Source organism: Rousettus aegyptiacus, unplaced genomic scaffold, assembly GCF_014176215.1.
Source record: "Rousettus aegyptiacus isolate mRouAeg1 unplaced genomic scaffold, mRouAeg1.p scaffold_m13_p_4, whole genome shotgun sequence".
Lineage (NCBI taxonomy): Eukaryota > Metazoa > Chordata > Mammalia > Chiroptera > Pteropodidae > Rousettus > Rousettus aegyptiacus.
In genome coordinates, this window is record NW_023416307.1 from 858,459 (window position 1) to 874,357 (window position 15,899).

At 54.8% G+C, this 15,899-nt stretch overlaps 1 protein-coding gene across 4 annotated transcripts in view; it reads right to left on the reverse strand.

Moving 5' to 3' along the window:
* Nucleotides 1-1,764: 1,764 nt before the first annotated feature.
* Nucleotides 1,765-15,899, reverse strand: part of MX2 (MX dynamin like GTPase 2) — a 28,177-nt gene continuing 14,042 nt past the window's right edge. For all 4 annotated transcript variants that reach the window (XM_016138223.2, XM_016138225.2, XM_016138224.2 and 1 more), the window contains exons 7-14: nucleotides 13,130-13,328; nucleotides 10,386-10,464; nucleotides 8,605-8,727; nucleotides 8,185-8,326; nucleotides 7,292-7,450; nucleotides 6,803-6,879; nucleotides 4,780-5,031; nucleotides 1,765-3,712 (exon numbers count right to left, since the gene is read on the reverse strand). In XM_016138223.2, coding sequence (XP_015993709.2) covers nucleotides 3,482-3,712; nucleotides 4,780-5,031; nucleotides 6,803-6,879; nucleotides 7,292-7,450; nucleotides 8,185-8,326; nucleotides 8,605-8,727; nucleotides 10,386-10,464; nucleotides 13,130-13,328 — 1,262 coding nt within the window. In that variant the 3' untranslated portion in view covers nucleotides 1,765-3,481. The remainder of the gene's footprint in view (nucleotides 3,713-4,779; nucleotides 5,032-6,802; nucleotides 6,880-7,291; nucleotides 7,451-8,184; nucleotides 8,327-8,604; nucleotides 8,728-10,385; nucleotides 10,465-13,129; nucleotides 13,329-15,899) is intronic.

Consider the following 15,899-nt stretch of genomic DNA (forward strand, 5'->3'; position numbering starts at 1 on the left):
GCAGGTCCGTGGTGTTTGGTGTTGCACTTGAATGCAGCACAGTGGCCCGCACGGTGTTTCAGTGTCTGTAGAATGAATGAATGAATGAATGAGGGAATGAATGATGAGTCTGAGGGCTGGCCCTGGTCCTGCAGACGTGGTCCTCAGGGGACCTCCAGGGAGCTTCCCTGAGCCTCTCTCTCGTTTTCTTCGCAGTCTCCTCCCTGTCTCCCCCCTTTTCCCTTCTCTGGTCATTCAGATTCGGTTTCTGTTTCCTCTCACAGATTCACAGAAACAGAAGGCAAACAGAACCACTGCAAACTAAGGGGCGGGGCCCGGAGGAGGGGCCAGGACCCGCAGGGGAGGGGTAGCGTCCCGAAAAGGGGAGGGGCCCAGAGGGGAGGGGCGGGGCCCGGACTGGATGGACGCGGCCTGGAGGAGCATCTCAAGCCTCCGTGCTGCTAAGACAAACGAATTTCCTGGAGACAGCTCTGCCTGTGCCCAGCGATAGGCCCAGGGGGCCGGACGTGGGCGCTGTGGGGAGGAGGGGGCGCTGCGTGCGGGGGGGGACGCCTGATGGCCCGGCAGCCCCCAGCCACGGAGATAATGTGCCCACGCCTGTGGCCATCCGGCCAGGGGCAGAGCAGCGTGTCCCAGCCCAGCGCCCCCTCCCTCCAGCCCGGAGGGCCAGTCCAGGGCAGGTGTGGTTCACCTGGCTTCGTGTTCTCCTCTGTGGTTGGGACACAGACCAGTGCTCCTCCAAGGGTTGCCCGGGACCGGCAGCCCTGGGGGAAGAAGGAAGAGCAGGAAACCCGTCTGCGCGGGAGGGACAGGTGTGGCAATGCCCGGACCCTGTTCCCTCGCCCTCCTGTCTGCTTCGCTGGACCACATTTCCCAGCCTGCCTGGCCGTTCAGTGTGGCCGCAGGCCTGCGATCGGCCCACAGAACGTGGGAGGCAGTGATGGACATGCTCCCCGGCCTGGGTCCTGGGGACTCGCTGGCAGTCCCCTCCACTCTCTCTGACACACGGGGTCCGGTGGAGGCTCAAAGGCCCGCGTGACGGGGTGGCCCAGGACGGCCGGCCTGCCTCGGACAGCCGTGATGGGAGCGAGGAAACCACTTGGCGTGTGGCACGCCACGGTCACCGTTAGGCGTTTGTGCAGCAGTTAGCCATTCCAGTGCAACGGGGGCCGTCTGCCCAGCTCCGTGCCCTGCCCTGCTGCGCTAATGTGTGTCTGAGAATCCCAGGGGCTTGGAAGTGTGACCTCACTTGGAAGTCACGTCTTTGCAGATACCACGTTAAAGCTCTTGAAATGAGACCGTCCCAGGTTAGGAGCGCTCTGAATCCAATGCCCGATGTCTTCGAAAGACAAAGGAGACGGAGCTTTGACATGAGGAGACACAGGGAGCACTGCGTGAAGCTGGAGGCGGAGAGCAGAGCCAGCCGCCCGCCCGGGAACGTGGGGAGGAGCCGGAGCCGCCAGGAGCCGGGGGACGGCCCGGCACGGTCCCCCTCAGAGCTCTGTGAGGAGCCAACCCTGCTGACTCCTCCATTTCAGACTTCTGACCTCCGTACTGCGAGCCAACAAACTTCTGTTGTCTTAAGACAACCTGTTTGTGGCGCGTCGCTACGGCCGCCCCCAGGCCCTCGTTCACTGGGAACACCCCAAGCCCGGGTTTTGGGTCAGTTCTGAGGTGGTAAAAGAGAAGATCCCACTCCGGCTGTGAGCACGTGTACACGTGTGTGAAACGTATCGAACGTTTAGGAAAATGTTTATGAACAAATGACAAGTATCAGACTTTATTTTTCTCAGATTTCATTTTCTTGCAACAGTATTTACAATTTGGAGAGATTTGCCACTTATCCTCAGCTCTGCTACTACCTGTACTTGTGACTTAACTCACGAAACAAGGAGGAAAAGCTGAATTAAAAAAAAAAATCTGTTGCATTTTTATAGACTAACGGTGAATAATCTGAAAAGAAAATTAATATGACAGCCACATTCACAATAGCCTCTGGAGAAATAAAATACGTAGGAATAGACCAAGGAAAGGAAAGACTTGTACAGTGAAAACTATAAAAAAAAAATTGGTTGGAGAAATCGAAATAGACATAAGTAAATGGAAAGACATCCTGTGTTCATGGACTGGTAAACTTAATATTGTCAGAACACAAATACTATCCACAGTGATCTACGGATTGAATGCAATTCCTAGCAAAGTCCCTATGATAGTTTTTTGCAGAGATATATGTAAAAAAAAAAAATCCTGAAGTTCACATGGCATCTTAAGGGACCCTAGAACAATCCTGACAAAGAACAAAGCTGAAGGACTCACCCTTCCTGATTTCAAAACACTCCAGAGCTACAGTCATCAAAACGGTGTGGGTCAAGCAAGCAGACTGACAGACAGACACACGAACAGACCAACGGAACAGGACTGGAGCCTGGTAATAAACCCTTGGACATAGGGTCAAACATGTTTGGACGAGGGTGCCCAAGCCTATGGAGAAAATACGGTGTTTTCAACAAGCAGGGCTGGGAAAACGGAATATCCGCAAGCAAAAGAATGAAATTAGACTCCTACCTAACACCATATGCAAAAATTGATCCAAAAAGTACCAAGCCAAACATAAGAGCCGGCTGGAAGAGCTCAGGAGCAGGGGCTGATCTATAGTCCCAGAGACAAAAGGAAAACGAGGTCTTTGATGGAGGGAGAGGCTGTTGTCATTTTTGAACACCTGCTTTGGGACAGGTAGTCTGTAGAGATGGTTTCGCTTACTCCTCCTACAATTCCTGTGAGGCAAGTATTGCTTGGCATGAAGAAAATAAAATGAACCATAAACCTCCAATTTAGAGATAACACTTACCCTAACCCTATCTTTTTTGGAAAAATGTTTGTCTTTATTAAATTGCCCTTCAAGACTTAACATAGCAAAAGCAAACAGGAAACCAGCGAAACAGTGCAGATTAAACATGGTATCATTCAGGCCCGTTTGTCCGGGGGACTGGGGCCGGGAAGCACAATCACGGCAGGTGGCAGACCAAATTCCCCCGAAAGGGACCCGCTAAGGGACACCATCCCAAATGACCGAAGTCTGGATTGAAGCCATAGGCTCAGGTAATCGCCATCGTTCATCTCTTCAATGACATCACGCTTGCTAAGTGGTGACTATGTGCCAGGCACCACACGAGGCTCTGGAAATACGAAAGAGGAATTCACTGCCGCCTCCCGCTCCGGGGTCTCACACTGCCATGCGTCAGGGGAGAGAGTTAACGAAGAGGGAGCACCGAGCACCGAGCACCGAGCACGCGCACCGCGCTGAAGAGCGCTGTCCGGGGCTGGAGAGCCACCTCCTCGCGCAGGGGGAGGGCAGGGCGCAGCTCGGGGGCGTGTGGGCTTCAGCTGTGGATTCTGGCGCTGGCCGCAGCACAGCACAGCCTGAGCATGAGCGCGGCGGGGGAGGCTGCCGAACCGGACGCCCGGCGCCCCTCCCCCCACTTCAGCAGGAGAATTTACAGAGCGCGCGCCGGGCCTGCGTGAGCCGGTAAATTTTCTCCTTCAGGAACTGCCTCTTGGCGGCGGTCTCGCTCTGCTCCTGCAGCAGCCACGCGTAGTGCTCCCTGCCCTGCAGCATCTGCATCATGGCCTTCTGCAGATGGTCGCTATTCTCTTGGAGCATAAAATACTGGATTATGAACGGGATCTGGTTGGCCAGACGGTTGCTGGTTTCCTGGAAGAGGGGTGAGAAGGCGAGCTGGAGGGGTCTCGCCCGAGGCCTGTGGTTGCAGAGAAGCCTTGGGGTTCCCGAGGAGGCGTGCGCGGGTGGGCTACGTCCTGGTGGTCCCGCCCACCTCGCTCTAGAGTCCCGAGTCAAAGCACGGGGAGATTCTGTCTGGGCTGCCCAATTTCAGCGCCCAGGTACTTACTCCCTCTGGCACTAGAGCCCACCTGGATGGCCAGGAAGCCCCAAGCACATTCTGGGCGTCCCAGCCTTCTCTGGAGCTCCATCCCTGGACCCCTCCTCCACCTGCCCACAGAGACCTCCTGGCCCGGTGACCCCCCGGCTCCCCTCTGGGAGCTGCCTCAGTGCCCGCCTCGTGCCCTCTCTCCTGGCACCTGGAGAGTTTGCCTGGCAACTGGACTCCACACCTGGGTGGCTGTCCTTTCTGTTCCGATTAAGGACAGGCCTCAGGGTCAGGCTTCCTTGCCGGTTAAAAGCCATCTTCCCTCTGCGTGACCCCGTGCTTTCGTCCACACAGGGTGAGGCTTAGGAACCACGGAGCTGAGTGGCTCACAACATCTAGGGGAAGGAATTTCATTCTCGTTTCTGTGAAGCCGGTGAGTGTCAGGTACTTCGAGAGCCCAGTGCCTTCTGAACCACATGCAGCTGAGTCCTGACCCATAAGCTGAGAGCGTGCTGTCTCCCGCAGCAGCCTGATCACCGTAGCTTTGCACATCGTGTGCAGCACAAACTCTAAAGACCTTTGGAGCTGGAGTGAATTTTGAGGATGGGCTTTGCCACACAGAGCCTTTGATTTGGGGGCAAGTTCCTGAAGTGTCTTGATAGGGTTAGTGTGAAATTATAGATAACGGATGAGGAGTTGATCAGAGCAGAAAGGAGTTGAACGCACAACAGCGGCCAGGCTCTGCCAGCAGACTGCCATCAAGACAGCGCCGGCGGGCACACGGCTGGCACATGATTGGCACACGGCTCACATTGGTGGCACACGGCTGGCGTATGGCTGGCGCACGGGCTGGCACACGCCTCGCAGCGCTCACCCGGGCGCCCACACTCACCGAGAAGTACGCGTTCAGGTGCACCCCGATTTCAGTGACAGAGGAAACCGAAGCCGCGTTATTTGAAAGGGGAGCTTGCAACGAAGCCGTCTGGCCAGGCCTGCCGGGCAAAGTCGCCTCCTCTCGGAACTTCTGCAGAAGCACGCTGTAAATCTGGTCTTGGCAGTACACCTGCTGCTCCATCCGGAACTGCAGGCGGATCAAGGAGTCTGCCTTTTCCGCACATTTCGTTTTTATGTCTTCGATACCGTTCTGGTTGGATACGAAAGAGAAACAGATCACTGCTCCCTGCTCTGTCGTTGAAACACCTCAGGACGCACCACTGTGTTGAACACAGCATTAGAAATGAGTTCCGGTCGGAGAAGCCCTCAGACGGCAAGCGGCGATCTGGAGAAGGCCCCGCTCCGCCCTTCGCTGCCGTCCTTGCCGGTCCCACGTTGTCACTCGACCCCTTGCGCATGCCCGTCCCCGCGTGTCTCCCGCCCACTCTGCCTCTGCCCTGACCCCCACTTTCTCCCACATCGCCATCTTCCCCCTCCTCCAATTGCGGTTTGTTCACACTTTTGAGTCCTTGCTCTCCTCGCTCTGGCGGCCTGACTCCCCAGCTCCCGCGCCCACGAGGCAATGAGCACGGTGGGGGAACAGCTTGGCATCTTTGCTCCCCCCAAAGCCCGTGGCACCCGCACGGTCAAAGGAATTCTGGGAAAGTACTGATGACAGTGGAGAAAAGTCAAGTCACTTCTTGGCTTTTGAGTTTCAGACAGCCTTTCGAACGCTGAAGGCAGAGATGTTTGGGAGGGAGAGGGGGAGAGAGAGAGAGAGAGAGAGAGAGAGAGAGAGAGAGAGAGAGAGAGAGAGAGAACAGAGAGCGTGAGTCACGGGGCCTGGTTTCTCTCCCATTTCAGAGTGTGTGTGGCAAAAAACAATTTTGTGTCAAGTCCCCTCACAGGTTTGGGCCTGAGAGCAGAAAGGGCCGGTGTATCACTTCCAAGACTAGTGACACGGGAGGTGGCAAGACCGCTGGCTCTGAAGACACCCAGGAGGAGTACAACGGTGGAGGGGCGTCGCTGGGCTGCTGGCCTCGGAGGGCTCCAGGAGCCCCAGTGTGGCACACGGAGCAGCGGTGAGGACGGCACCGCAGGCGGAGGCCCTGGCAGGGCTGGAGGCGCTTGGCTGAGCGTGGCCTGTGCCTGCACCAGGAGTCTCTGTGCCCTGCTGTGCTGGGAGCCCTGCCGCGCAGGGGAGCCCTGCTGTCGAGAACACAGGGGACCCAGTGGAACGACCTCCGAGACCAGGGAGGACGCCGTGCATCTTGGCAGCTGCCGGCCTGGACACACGGCGATCAGGACCAGGCACGCGGCCCAGCCCGTGCCGAGGCGCCCCAGGACTCAGGCACAGCCCCTGCTAAGTCGAAGCCTTGGTTCTCACCAACTGGTAAACGCGGTGAAAGGAGAAAGCAAGTCACTTCATGGGAAAATGACAGAACTTCTCCGCTCTGCACACCTGAATGAGATGTGGAATGAGGTTCTGGCCCACAGCCGAGGACTGGGCAGAGGACGAGTTTCACCTGGAGCCCAGGTGGGAGCTGGAACCCCCTTCTCTTCCCCTCACTGAGTCTCGGGCTCAAGGGGCGTGGCTAAATTGCTGAATGGCAATATTTTTAAGTCAGACATATAAAAATGTTGGACGAGGACATGAAATGCTGTCTTTTGTGCTAGAAAAAGACCCAGAACACCAACCGGTCACTGGGGACAGTCAATGTCCCGTGTGCCCTGCCTTGCTGAAGAAGATTATGCAGCAGAGACAACAAGGGCTCGGGCTGTGTGTCGCCTCCCCCAGAAGTGCCACTAACTCCGGAGCAGGATCAAAGGGGCAGAAGCTGCCGGAGCCGCAAGCCCAGCACACCCGCGGCCATCACCCCGGCTGCGAACTTCCAAGCGACAGCCAGATCCACCTTCTTTCGAAGGTTAGACTCGGATCAGCCAGCAGTGCAGGTGTCAACAGGTAAACTGCAGGTGCTTACCTGGACTGTTTGATTAAGGTTGGAAAATTCGCCAAAATGGTTTTTGGCTGTGTCCACGAAAGTTTGCCGGACGATTTCTAGCCAAAGGAGAAACGAAACATCAGTAAAATGCAAGCGGAGATAAGATGAGTTAGAGACACAGAGGAGACATCAGGAGACGCGACCCCATGCTAAGGACGAGCTCCCCAGATTTACAGCCTGAGAGCGAAGGCGGGGATGCTCCGGAGTCCTAGGGAGACACGGCATCCACCCTGGGCAGGTGCCATTTACTCCCTGTCCGTCCGTGGGGCGCGTGCTCTCCCCGGGGTTGGCGCCTGACTGTTCCTCACACAGCTGTGCGGAGGGGGAGGTCTGAGCAGACGCTTGTGCACAACCCGCCTCAGGAGCAAATGGCGAAGCAGCCCGCAGGCTGTGTCTGAAAAGCCCGTTCCTGCGGCAGTCTCCGAGGCGCTGAGCCGCGGGGCGCGAGGCTCGGGGCGGGACCCTCACCCACAGCCTTCTGCAGCATTTCCAGGGCGGGGTCCACCAGCGCCTCCAGGTACTGCCGCACGATGATCTCGAATGTCTTGTAGTTGACAAACCCCAGAAGCTCTTTGCCGCGATACTGCTTTTCGTATTTCGAGATTTCTTGGTGAATAACATTTTTAACTACGATATAACACAAACCACAAAATCACCAGGGTGAATTCTAATATTTCCACAAATTTTTTTTTTTTTAGGTCTTGTTTACCCACTGTACCAAAAAGCAACATTTCTAAGTGGAGTTCTTTTCATAATGGGAAAAAAAAAAATACAAGGTTTTGACAACGACTTTCAAGAAACAAAAACTTTATCCTATAAAAATTTCAGTGGAGACTTGTTACCCTGAGAGAGAATTTCAGTGTTTATAGTTGGTAGAGAAGAATGCGACCAGTTCAATGAAAACAGAAAGTTGCTCGTTATTGTCACATTAACAGGTCGCTCCAGGGCACAGCCAGACCGGAGGGGAGGAATCCTAGTGAACAGTGCTGTTTGTATCGAGTACTGAAGTGAGCAAAGGTATCTATCCCGCACAGGTACACACATCTATCCCACACAGGTACACACATGCGTGAGCACGCGCCCCAGCGCACACACACGCGTGCGCCCCACGGCATCGGGGCGGAGCAGACTGCGGGGGGGGGGAACTCGCCAGCCAGGCGGGGCAAGCTCGAATTGGGTCTTGGGTGAGGGGTGAAGGTGGTGGGTGGGGAGGAAGCTGGGAGGCGGGGGCGCTTTCTGCCGATGGCGGGCCCTGTGGATCCCCGTGGGGCCCGGCTCTCCGCTCACTCTCTGTGAGCGGGAAGCGGATCCTGGGCTTGGTGTACGGGACTCGGCTTTCGGGACGCTGTCTCGGGACTTACCTTTTTGGGTGTTGGCTGTGAGGACGTTGACCCAGGCTTTAAACTCGTCTCTGAGTTTGTTGTATAAGCGAGTCTCTTTCTCCTTTACGACTTCCTCTCCTTCTACTAGCTTCTCAATGTCCCGATTAAACATCTTAATTTTCTGAAATAGAGATTCGGTCATCAGTCCGTGCCTCAGCCGCAGAAGAGCTGGGACCCGGGGCTGCAGCGTGCGGCGTTGGGGCTTGGGGGCGCCCCCACCACCTCATCTCCCAGGTGAGACGAAGGGGGACAGAGCGGAGCTCCCGGCGGGACACAGGCAGCGAAGCGCAGGCCCCCTCCGGTGGCAGAGTCGGCAGGAAGGCTGCGGCCATCTCAGGGACCCGGGGCTGCAGCGGCCCGTCTCCGCGCCCGTTGTCACGCGGAGGCCCCAGTCCTCACCTCAATCAGAAAGAACATTTTGTCGCCGTCACTGCTGGGGATGTGCTCCCCACACTGGCGCAGCTCGTCGGTCGCACTCTGGTGGCTCTCCCTTATCTGACTTTCTAATAACGGGAGCGATTTCTGAAAACAACGATAGCAAAGGATGAATCTCAACAGCTTGAATTCAGCAGCTGGACGGAGGGCCGGGTGTAGGGACGGGGCCCACGGGAGAGCGCTGGAGGGGATGCAGAACCCTCCTGTCGCATGAGGTGGTGGCTTCGAGAAAGGACAAGGACGAAGGACGCCGAACGGCCCCTGGATGGTGGTCTTCGGCCGAGCATCGTTCGAAGCCCCCCGCATCTCAGTTACGCCCCCGCTCAGTGAATCGCAAGGCTTTATTGCCTCCTTTTCACAAGAGAGAAACTGAGGCTCGGAGAAGCACACGTGTCACCGCCGAGGTTCTCAATGGCAGAGTTTCGATTCGCACCCCGCTCACCGCCTCCAAAGCCCTGGCAGGTGAGCAGGGCAGGTAAATACCCCTGAGCGCGCAGCGACCCCGGTTTCTATTTCACCGCAAGAGGTCGCTGCAGCCAGTAGGCCAGGATGAGTTCCCTGGACTTTAGGAGCAGTTCCCCAAGGCGACTCTACATGACAATAAACGTGGCACCGAGACGTGAATAGGGTCTTGCCGCCTTTTTTTTGTCTTTGGATGGTGTGTATCTACAGGTAGTAATATATTTTTAAAATTTTTGCTATTTCGAATTATAATTACCATAATTGAGTCTTGATATTAATTTTAAAAATTAAGGTAATACAAATATTTAATTTAAATTTTAATGTAAAATATTTACATGTTGAGAAATATGTTATAAAAAAAGTTATCAAAATGCAACATCTTTTTGCATAAAAAACAAAAAACAAAAAACCTCTTTCTCGATTAGACCAGGTTCCGTCTTTGGGAGCCCTCTTCTAAGAAATGAGGGAATTTCACTAGAATTTGTGCTTCTCAAAGTGCGTTCGCGGGGTCACCTGGGAACGTACAAGTGCGAATTTGGGGACCCCACCCTAGAATATTGACTGGGAGACTGCGGGTCCGGGGCCAGCAGGGGGAGGTTTAATTAAATCCCCAGGCGCGTCCTGCACACGGAGCCTTATCAGAGGCTCCGCCTCCTTCCGCCGAACACTGTCAGAGTCTGTGTTTCCCAGCTCAGAAAACCCATCGCTGCGGCGTGACACCCAGCCCTGGGATCGTCTCTGCTCCGAGGGTTCACGTTCCATCCTGTCACGCTGTTCAGCCTCATGTGCGAAGGCTCAGGTGAGGCCGACAAACGTCCTGCTTCCCCGTGAGCAGAACCCACACTTCTCCCATCTTCAACGGCCCCACGCGAAGTGCCTCTGCAGAGCTGCCCATTTTTGAGAATCAGTGAAAACTGAACCCGTATTTCCTACACGTCGGAGGCTGCGAAAACGTCTCTTATACCAGGACGTGTTACCGACGCACGGAAAGCAGAAAGCTTTGCTGCCTTGGTCCTCCTCCTTTTCACGCTGCTAAACTTTTAGTGTTTCTTTCCTTTTTCTTCCCCCAAAGCAACTGATTCAGCTTTTTGCTGCGACATTACGCAGCCTCGTCTCCCTGTTTTAGCAGCTCTCTCGGGAACCTCTGACAAGGAACGTTCCAGACGTGCCCATTTGTTTGCTCGTTTGGGCATTTCAGTAGGGTGTCCTGAACCAACCCGGGACCAGGGAGTGACAGGGGCAGGCTGCGATTTTCACAGCCTGCAGCCCGACCCTCAACTCACACTGATGTGCGTGATGAGCTCGATGGTGAGTCTCTCCGCCAGACGGGGCACCGTGGCCTTTCCTTCCTCCAGGAGGGCTCTGCAACGAGATGACACACATGAGTTCCGGAAGGCCCACGGGGCCATCTTCCCCGACTGGGCTTGGCAAGTGGGCAGGTGTGCTTAGCTCCCTGGGGCCGCACGTGCCACCAGAAAATCCTGGCAGTGCATGAGAAAGACAGTTCTGAATTATGGGACGAGCTTACACCGAGGCAGGCACGATGCTAGGAAAGTTACGTCCACTTTCTCTTTTTATCATCCCAACAAGTCATCTTTGTATCTACAGGAAAACAAAAACAAACCCAACTCGGACGTTCGGCGACGCGTCCAAACTAGTATTTTATTTCTTGTGATAAATATTGGTTCCAGAATAGCCAAATTGGTCTTGAGAAAGGAGAATCACATTCTTGATTTCAAAATATATTACAAAGCTATAGTTTACTATGATGAAACACCGTGGTGCCGGTATAAAGACACAGAACAGAGCGCCCAGAAATGACTCCATGCTGATGGTCAGTCACGGTGCCAGGAACACGCGGTGGGGGAGGGGCAGTCTCGTCAACCAACGATGTTGGGGAAACTGCACATCTACATGCAAAAGAATGAAATTGGGTCCTTGTCTCATACCGTACGCAAAAGTCAACTTAAAATCGATTGTGGCTTAATGTAAACCCTGAAAATGTGAAACTCTAGGAAAAAAACCACAGGGGAAAATCTTAATGACATCAGTCTCAGAAATGATTTCATGGAAATGACACCAAGGACACAGGCCAAAAGGAAAATGGACTCTAAAACAGAGTGAAGTGGGAGTAGACAAAAAGCTTCTGCACAGCGAAGAAACGGTGAACAGAGGAAAAAGCAAACTACAGAATAAAGGCAATTATTGGCAAGCAATATATCTAATGAGGGGCTAATTTAAAACAAATTATAAGGAACGCCCAGCACTCAACAGCAAAACAGTAGCAGCAGCAGCAACAAAAAACAACAGCAAAAAAACCACAAAAACCCAAAACTAATAACAAGATTTAAAAAAAGGCTAGGACTTGGATAGAGATTTTTCACAGAAGACATATGAGTGGCTCGGTGCCTCTGACCATCAGGGGGCTGCGAATCAAAACCACAGTGGGATGCACTTCGCATCCGCTGGGATGAGTATCATTAAACAGGAGTGAGGGAGGGAGAAGTGCTGGTTGTGGAAGATGCTGAGCAGCTGGACCCTCGCGCACGGGTGGCGGGAATGTGAGATGGTGTAGCGTCTGCGGAAAGCAGCCCGGAAGCTCCCCCGCCCCCCAAATTAAAATCAGAACTACCGTGAGATCCAGGATCCCACTGCTGGGGATGTATCCGTCCACCCCGAGCTGGCTGCTGGCCGCCAGGGTTGGGGAACGGGGCCCGGGAGGCGCCAGTCAGTGAGCACAGAGTTTCAGAGCGCCAGATGAGTAGATTCTAAACATGTGCCGAACCACACGGAGTCTGGAACTCACGGTCCTGTGTTGTCACTTAAAAGGTCGTAACGAGGGTAGGCCTCATGTTAACTGTTTTTGCACAATTAACAGTAAATTTGAAAAACGTTTGCACAACGCTTACTGCAAGCCAGGCACCCTTCTCAGGACCCAAAAATGTTAACGTATTTAATCGTTGAACGGCCAGTTACAGAGAGAGCAAGGCACAGGCTCGGAGAGGTGAACTGGTCCCTCCTCCCTCCAGGGCCGGGCCTGGCAGCCTGGCGCAGATGCGAACTTAGGAAGGACCCCAAAGGACCGTTTTTCCCCGCTGCTCCGAGTGCCTCTCGTGCAGGGGCCGAGTCCCGGTACGCGGGAGCTCGAGGACTTGACCTTGGACGTCCAGCGAAGCACTACAACTCGCTCCATCAAGACCCGGCTCTCCCCAAACCCTCCAGCAGCGGTTTTCAGAGTGTGATCCTGGACGGGACACCACCCCGAACACAACGCAACAGAAACACAAAGGTCTCGGCCTCGCCCCGGTAGGACCTGGGACCCGGGACCTGGGACAGGCCGCCAGCTGGACGTGAACACACGGTCCCTGCAGGCGGTCCCGCTGCCCACTCAGGGCCGAGAGCACGGGTGTGGTCATTTCCCTCGCCCCAAATTCTGGGTCCCGCCGTGCCTCTCTTCACAGCAGGAGTGACCTCCCACGTCATTCGGGGCTGGCAGCTCCTGAGTGAGATGCAAGGGCGGAGCACCTGTCCCATGGGGGACAATCCCAGTACCTCGCACGCTGCAGTCTCCACAGGATAATTCAACTGCAATCTGGTTTGCAGCTCTCACGGGCTGGAGAGCACCCTAACGCAGGTTCCCGTTCATGACGGTCAACCCGAGGTCGCTGTCTGGTCTCGTTTCCACTCGCTGTTGGTGTGACCGCATTATCCTCGTCTATGAAGGTGGGAAGAACCGTGCCCGCCGGACATACGTCTCGAGATTTTGTGGGCGTCCAATGAGAAAGCGAGTGAAAACATTTTGGGAAACCGAAGTGCCCTACGTTCTATAAAATGCCACCATTAGAATCCAGGACAAAAACGACTTGCTTAAGTAACCCAATGAGTTTAACGCTGAAATAACGACAGCCGCAGGTTGCTCTGCATCCTGGAATCCCCCAGCGCAGCGTGGCTGCCGTCCCGTACGGAGCCGGCAGACGGCGCTGGCCGCCCCCGAGCCCAGTTGCAGGGTTGTCTTAGGGAGTCCCACCTGAAATACGGGTGCGTCTGGAAGAACATCATTTCTTTCCTGGTGGCCTCGGCCAAGCTCAGCCTGTCTGTGACCTCCTGCTGGCCCCGGCACCTCACGATCATGTAGCCCTTTTTGAGGCGGTATGTGAGATTCTGCATCACGTTCACGATCATTTTTTCGGTGCCCTTGTCCACCAGGTCTGGCTTGGTCAGGATCCCTGTGAGAAGGTTAAAGAAGGGCAAAGGGAAGGTCAGCGTCCTCCCAGACGTGCTTGAACCCTGCCCCGGGATCCTGTTTCTGCCAAGAGTAACGACGTCTCCTGTCGCCGAGCTTGCTCAGTGCCTGAGTGAATAGAACAGTCAGCCGTTCACCCCACAGGGACCCTTCCTATCTGCCCACTCGCTCACTCACTCCGTCAACTGCCCGGCATGATTTCCCCAGCCAACGGTTCCTGGGTGCCTGCTGTGTTCTGGACACCAGGGTGGCATGTGTTGTCACAGCTGACCAGCCTCGTCCCCGGGGTTTCTAAGATTCTTTCCTGGCATGGAAGCCCTTGAGTCTCTCTCCGCACTGGTACCAGATGCGGTCATTCCAGAGCATGTGTTTACACTCGCTGAACGGACTGTGTGACACGGGCCTTCCTCACCTCCCCGATGGAGGCAGACGCTTCTGCACCTGGGCTGGAACAGGAGAAGCCCGTCCCCTGGGCGGGAAGGGTCGGCAGCCCAGACGGCCCTCCCGTGGAACCAGCGATTATTTATGAAAGCCTGGATAGTCGTGCTTTATGCCGAGAAAAAGCAGCAAGGTCAAGATGGAGGCTTGTGATTGGCATCCCCATCCCCAGCTGGGGAGAGGGGGCCTTCTCACGGGCCCCATTGACAGAATCAACTCACGCATCGTTTAATGTCCCAACGATTGGGCCACAGAGACGGCACAGTCAGCAATTTTTAGATGCTTTGACCTTTTTCTCTAAGTTAACTCATTCCTGAATACATTACACGTACGTACTGAATTAAGCAGACCACCTGAGGTGGTGAGGAGGAGGCAGTGAATGCGACTGCGAAGTCCCTGATTTCATAAATATCCCCCCACCTTCTAGTGGGAAAAGTCGGATAATCAAGTAACATACGAGAAACCAACAAAAATATCCGATACTGATCGGTGCTACGCAGAGATCGAGTGCGGGGCGGGCAGGTGCCCGCAGAGTCAGGCTGGGGGACAGAGGGGCCCTTGGGGAAGGCAACCTTTGTGCCAGCGATGCGATCGAATGAGGAAGGAGCCAGCCCCGGGAGGGTGGAGAGAGACGAGAGCGTTCCGGGCCCATGGGTGGCAGGGAGTGGGGACGGCTGGGTGGTGCTGGAGAGTTGGTGGGCCGGGCGGAAAGCAATGGGAGTCGTGGTCCAAGACCTGTGCGGAAGCCACGTCACACATGGCTTTCCTGCCCAGGAAACACAGTCTGCAGTTCATAGGCGCGAGATGCGGGAATTGCACAGCAGGAGCAGAGGGCGAGGGGCGTGACTTGAGGTGTGGGGCGTGGCCTGCCGTGCGAGGGGCGTGGCTGGACGTGCGGGGCGTGGCCTGCAGTGCGAGGGGCGTGGCTAGACGTGCGGGTCGTGCCATGTCATGCTCGCTTAAAGGCTAGTGGCGATGGCGCTGTTGCGGGCGAGGGGAATGCCTAGGAGACCAGGAGAAGCACGCGGTCCGGGCAGGGGACAGTGGAGGCTTGGACCATGGAGATAGACAGGAGTGGACAGACTCGGTATTCGCTTCGGCAGCAGCGTCACCGGGACTTCAGATGAATTAGACGTGGAGGCAAAAACGAGAAACCAAATGTGACTCTCAGATTTGCCTTTGAAACCAGTCAGGTGGCCATGTGCTAAGATGAGGTGGGGACGCCTGGGGTGGAGGAGAATTGGGTAGAGGGCATCAAGAGCGGTGTTTTGGTCACGTTGAGTTGGAGGCTTTTCATGGACAGCAATGGAGACGTCACGTCGAGGGCACGGTGAGGGTTACAGACATAGCTCTGGGAGTCACTGGCATACACGTGGGATTGGAAACCAGGGACAGGTAAGACCACCTGAGGAGAATGTGGTGATGGAGGGGAGAGCTCAGAGCCAAGTTTTCATTTTCGATATTCAGAGGCCAGAGAGTTGAAGAAGCAAGCAGACAAAGAGCCTGGGACGTGACTTCCTGCTGGCCAGTGAAGGGGGAGACCCCAGGGAGAGAATGGTGACCAGAAGCCAGCAGGCTGTGATGCCGCAAGACAGAGACAGTGGTCGGCTGACCTTGACCGACAGGCTGGGAAAGATGAGGACAGGGACGTGACTGTATATTTGTCAGCCTGGAGGGCACTGGTGACCTTGATAAGAGCCCTGCCTGTCACATGGTGGGGACAGAGGTCCAGGTGTAGCTGGTGGAGTAGACAGTACACATTCAGCCATGGAGAGATAGGGAACCAGTTAGCAGAGTGCCTGCAATGTTCTGACTCACTGTTCTTTGTGAAACTTGGTATTATGTAAACGGTACTATATCATTCATGATGTTTTTTCTATTTTCTACCATGTAGATAATTCATTCAGTTTCCATTTTAAAAATTGTGGTAACAGACACATAACTCACGTGCACAAGAGAAAAACTCAATTCATGAAAATACGAGGCTTCTCCCTCCACTCAACCCTCGCTTATCTTGTGTTCAAAAATCATTCATTTTTTAAAAAAATGTGGTCAGATATATGTAACGTAAAATGTGCCATTCGGCCATTTTCCGGTAAACGGTTTAGAGGCATTA